General features: G+C 46.2%; 1 protein-coding gene across 1 annotated transcript; it reads right to left on the reverse strand.

Annotated features, from left to right (window-relative positions):
* Window positions 1–426: 426 nt before the first annotated feature.
* On the reverse strand, window positions 427–2,718 carry CUNH8orf90 (chromosome unknown C8orf90 homolog). The gene is made up of 2 exons (XM_069081294.1): window positions 2,655–2,718; window positions 427–905 (listed from the first exon to the last, which is right to left on the reverse strand). The coding sequence occupies exons 1-2, from the start codon at window positions 2,716–2,718 to the stop codon at window positions 427–429; spliced, it is 543 nt and encodes a 180-aa protein (XP_068937395.1).
* Between the last annotated feature and the right edge of the window lie 2,851 nt (window positions 2,719–5,569).

Consider the following 5,569-nt stretch of genomic DNA (forward strand, 5'->3'; position numbering starts at 1 on the left):
CAGTGAGTGATCTCAATAGCAAAGGAAAATTTAAGAGGCAGTATGATGTAGTTTAGAGTCATAGAGAACCTGGGTTCAAATCCTGGTTCTGCTGCTTGCTACCTGGGGGAGTGGAGGCAAGTCTCTTTGCCTGTTCTCAGTTTCCTTATCTGTAAAAGGAGGAAGTTACACAAGATGGTCTGTAAGGTCCTTTCCAGCTCTAACCTTGTATGCTACCAATTCCCTTTCACCTCAAATATTCTAAGTTCTATGTTTCCATATGTTCCAAGGTGCCATCCACCTCTAATAATCTCTATTTTGATGTCCCTCTAAAGTTCTGAAATCCAAGATGAGCTCAGAGACACAATAGGAAGCAAAACTATTTATTCATTTTCCAGAAGACATTAGAGCAAGCTGGCCAATGCCTCCACTACATGGTGCCCTGCTTTAGACCAGTGGGGGCCCAGGCCTGGGCCCTTTCCCATCTGGGAGTCCTGAGGTAGGGAATTTATTGGACCCTGGGGCTGGGGCCAGGAGGACCACTCCGGGGTGTGGGGTGGCCCCACTGCCCGAGTTGGCATAACTCAAGGCCAGTTGTTCCAGTCGCCGCTTTCGTAGGAAGGCTTGGGCTGTTGCATGGAGAGGGCGAAGCAAGGCTGGTGGAGGCGCCCCAGGCCGCAGGAGGAAGTCAAAGCCCGTCCTGTCTTGGGGGTCATAGAAGAGGGGACCCCGGGCAGGGTCAGGTCCAGGTGGCCAGGCATAAGGGAAGGGGAGTGTAAAGTCCTCAGTCAGCACCCGGATGGCGAAGTCATCCTCCTTGCCCAGTGCCCGGTAGGCCCGACCAATGCCACGGAAGTGAGCCTCCCAGAGCTGGGCATCACCACCGTAAATGTCCGGGAACGGGGGTTCTTGGGGGGCAGCAGGACCTGAGGGAAGCATGGGTGGAGAGCCAAGGGTCGGCCAGGAAGGGGCAAGCTACTGATCCCTAAAACCTCATACCCATTACAGAATATTAGACTTTCATAGTATTCAGAGTTGTAAGGGACCTTTAGAGAGCATCTCACCCAACCCTCTCATCTTACAGAAAAATAAACCAAGGTCAAAAAAGGGAAAGTGACTTACCCAAGGTCACACAGTTAATAGCAGAACCAAGATTCACACCTGGGTCCTCTGACTCCAAATTCAGGGCTCTTTTCACTACCCCATCTAAGTGCTCTCCCATCTAGGACTTCATATGATCCTTGCTGCAAGGGCTACAGGACAGAGATGATTATCCCCATCTTGCAGATGGGGAAACTGAAGTGGGAGAGGCAGTGTGGTACAGGGGAAAGAACACTGAACTAAAAGCGGAGAGACCTGGGTTCATATCCAGACTCTGCCACCAGCTGTATGACCTTGGGCAAGTCCCTTCACCTTAGTTTCCTCATCTGTAAAATGGCAGGGGAATATAATAGCTGCCCTGCTCACTTCATGGATATGTGGCCCAGATGAAATTGGGTTGAAGTAAAGCACTGCATTTCTGTAACACATTCTTTTAAAATGCTTTTCTCAGAACAATCTCAGAAGTAAGAAGGTCGAGGAGTATTGGCATCCATTTTACAGATGAGAAAACTGAGGCTGAAAAGGGCAAAATGGCTTTTCCACAGCTTCTCAGCTAGGAAGTGTGGGAACCTAAGCTTGAATAGAGACCCTCTGATTCCAAGGCCAGGGCTCTAACCATTTGTTACCCTTCCATTTGAATAGCTTCAAGACTTAAGCCAAAGAAGAGCTGCCTTTTGACCTCCCAGGTCCCATCTCCACACCCTCCAAGAATCCCTCTCTGCTCTGCCCCCAGGCCTCCCAGATCTGCTCCCCTAGGCCTGTCCTCACATCCCACTGGCCAGAGCTGGATCCACCCCAGGGTGGTGATCACCTTATACAATGTGATGTGTGGTCATGACCACCCCTTCCTCCCCCCCACTTCAACATATGCTACCCCCCACCTATCCACCCCCACTCCAATGTTGTCCTAGCCTGCCACGCCACGCCAAGCCTGGGATCAGAGAGAATCGGGAAGATGTCACCTAATCTCACCCCTTCATTTCAGAAATAAGGAAACTGACTCCCAGAGGGGTGCAGTTACTTACTACACATGTAGTAAGAATTCAGAGCCAGGATTCAAACCCCGGTCTTCTGATGCCAAACCCAGTGTTCTTTCTACTATCCCACAGGGATGCTGTCTCCAGAAGGCCCTCGAAAATGCAGGTGTGTTCCTTGGAAGGGGAGGGAGGGCCCGGGCTGGGAGAGAAGTCTAAAGTGGCCACTCTCGTCCTCTCCCATTAGCACATCAGGGTGGCTCAGTATACTGGAGGAGGGCAAATTGGGAGCCTGAGTTTTAGGAGAAAAGATACTAACTTTGTGATCTGCACAACTTTGTCCAGAATTGGTCCTGCTTCTCAGCTTCCTGTTTTCCTTTCCTCCTCTCTCCTTCCTCTATTTCCTCTTCCACTAGATGGCTGGGTGATTTTCAATGAGACACTTGCCCTCCCTGGCCCTCTGTAAGATGAGTCATTTGGGCCAAGTGGTCTCTAAACTCTCTCCCTTCCCAATTAAATGTCCTGTGATTCCATGGCTCTATCCCCCCACACCCATTCCCAATGTGCCACGAGCCCACCCTTCCTAAAGACCTGTCACACCCGGAGTGGCGGGAGGTTGGGGCAGCCGGCCAGAGCCAGGGTCTCCAGAACAAGGAGAGGCCATGTAGACAGGCAGAAGCCTCTTGGGGGTGGGATGCTTGGGGGGGAGTCCCTGTTTACCTGGGCACCCTGGAGATGACAGTGGAAGGGAATTCTGAGCCAAAGCTAAAAGAGAACTTCACAGTTAAAGAGACGTGAACCAAGCTAAAAAAACAAATCTAATACCTGCCTCCCTCCTCCCCCACACTGCTTCTCCAAATCCTCCCATCTTTTAAGGCTCAGCTCCTGCAGAAATCCTGCCCTGACCTCTCTCCCCATTCCTTCCCCCAAGCCCAAGGATTTAGATCAGAATCAGATCTAGGCTAACAAGTCTAAATCCCTCATTTTAAAAATGAGGAAACTGAGGCCCAGGGGATTAAATGACTTGTCTAGAGTCACAGAGCTAATAAGTGTCTGAGGCTGGATTAAACTTTGTCCTCTGACTCCAGATCCAGCCATAGGAGCCTAGAGTATTCATCTGGCCCTTGCTTGATATTCCCTCCTATAAGAATAACACATGCCGTCCTTGGGCCAGGACCTTAAGCCTTTCCATCTTGGTGGGACCTGCTAGGACTTCTGCTCTGCTGACATGATCTTCAAGAGTCCAGGTTCTCCTCCAAGGTGGCTAGGAAGGTCATTTCCACTGGAAAGAGCCCTGCTTTGGGAAGCAGAGGACTTGTATTCCAGCCCCAACTCTGTTACTTAATACATGTGTGACCTTAAGCAAGTCCCTTCCCCTCTCTCCCTGGACTTCAGTTTCCTTATCTACAATGAGGGGATTGGACTAGATGACCTCTAAAGTCTTTTCCAGTTCCAAATCAATAACCTTGGGATCCTATGGTTTCAGAGAGTTGCCTTGAGCATTGAGAACTTAAGAGACTGTCCACAGTCACACAGCCAGTAGGCATCAGACACAGGATTGACCATCAAGCCAAGCTTTCCATCCACTTTTCCATCCCTTCTCCTGTTCAACGAATATTATAATAGCAAAACCTCATATTTCTCTAAAGCTTTATGGTCTAGAAAGGACTTTTCTTAGAAAAACCCTTCATGAGGAAATAGAAGTTCTAAGGAAGTAATTTGCCCAGATCCTACTGCTAGGATTCGAACTCAGGTCTTCTGACTCCAAGTACAGGTCCTCCAGAACAATACAAGTCCCCTTTGGATCGTGCTAATTGTTGCATTTTTCCCCACCTACACTGGCAGCCTTCTCACTTCATAATCCCTTGTCTTGCCTGCTGACCGCCTTTGAATTATTTTTAAAGTCTCATTTCCAGAGAGTGGAAGAGAAAAGCCTTGTATTATAATTTTTTTGGTGGTGAAAAATTACGAAAACAACATTGGGAAGGGGATGGGGGAGTCTCAGAGCTTTTCAGAGGAGCCAGTTCCTCTCAGGTAGATCAGGCTATTAGTCATGCTAGGATTATACATCTTGCCCCCTCCCACCCCCCAGCAAGCAGAAAAGGAGCCAGCAGACCTTTTTAAGTATTTCTAAAGACATTTCTTATTTACCTGACTGGTTGCTCCTGATTTTGAGAAGATGGAAACAGACTGCAAAAGAGTTAGGAAAGAAAATTAAGAGAATTTCAGGGATAAAAGAAACCTAAGAGACCATCAAGTACAATCCCCTCCTTTTATAGAGACCCAAGATCACACGCAAGTTAGCTGCAAAGCCAGGGCACTTGACTTAATTTAAATCAACAAACATTTATTTGGGGGTCCAATATGTACAGAGTACAGCTCCCAGAATTGTAGATAAATAAAAAGTAGAGATAAGGCATGGTCACTGAGTGGAGGAAGCTAACAGTCTTGTAGAGGATGAGGACTGAGAAAAAAACCATTGGATTTGCTGATTTGGAAGGTCAGGAAAGTGAAGCTTTTTAACCTGGGTTCCTTTTTCCTGACTTTGAAAAACACAGTACAGGAAGTGAATCATTAATTTCATAGATGGTTTTAAGAAAAAGGGTTTGATCCCCATATCATGACTTTTAACATCAGCACGATGAATTCTTTACAAAGGATGGAGGACAGCTGACAAAGATTGAAAAGATTGAAAAGAAATACAATTGACATGAAACTCAATGAACTCTCAGATCAGGAAAACTTTGAATGAAATTCTAAGGGAGATGGAGAAAGAAAAATCACTAAAATGGAAAAAACAAATAGAGGACAACTGACTAAGAGATGTTTTCAGAGAATGAGATTGGCTTTCTAGACTAAAGACCAAGACATAGGAATGTCAGGCTCTTGACCAGGGATGGAGTACACCTAATGAGGCCGAAGAAGAAGGTATTTGCTTGCAAATTGGCTAATTAAAAGAACTTTAATCTACAAGATGAGAAAGAGGAAAAGTCCCCAGACACTGTTTCCAAACTATATACCCAGAGCAAGTAACAGGAAAGCCAGAAGGGATAAAAAGAACAACAGAAAACATATTCATTAATACCCAGGAGACAATCAATGGTAGAGATGAGGAACAAAACCTTGGCAATTGGTGGTTTTGACATCACTAACAGTCTTTATTTGTCTGAGATAGTGTAGACGGAATTTCTGTTCAGATACAGGTGGGAGTAGATGGCCTTTCATGTTCCTTTTAGCTATAGGAACCTAAGATTCTGTGACCCTAGCTCATTAAGTAACCTTAGGGACATCGATGTAAGTAGCACTGTAGGGACAAGATTGGGTATATAAGGGACCAAAGAACAGAGAAAGAGAGAGATTAAAAGACTGGTGTATCTACTACAGACAATATTTTTTGAGAAGTTTAGCCACGAATGGGAAGAGAGAGATGTGACTCGAGCAGAAGATTCAAGAAAAAAATATTTCTTTTTTTTAATGATTAGGAAGACCCAAACATACTTTTAAGTGAAAAGGAA

Source organism: Petaurus breviceps, unplaced genomic scaffold (assembly GCF_028583685.1).
Source record: "Petaurus breviceps papuanus isolate PSGF00001 unplaced genomic scaffold, PetGlider_PUasm1.0 98, whole genome shotgun sequence".
NCBI lineage: Eukaryota > Metazoa > Chordata > Mammalia > Diprotodontia > Petauridae > Petaurus > Petaurus breviceps.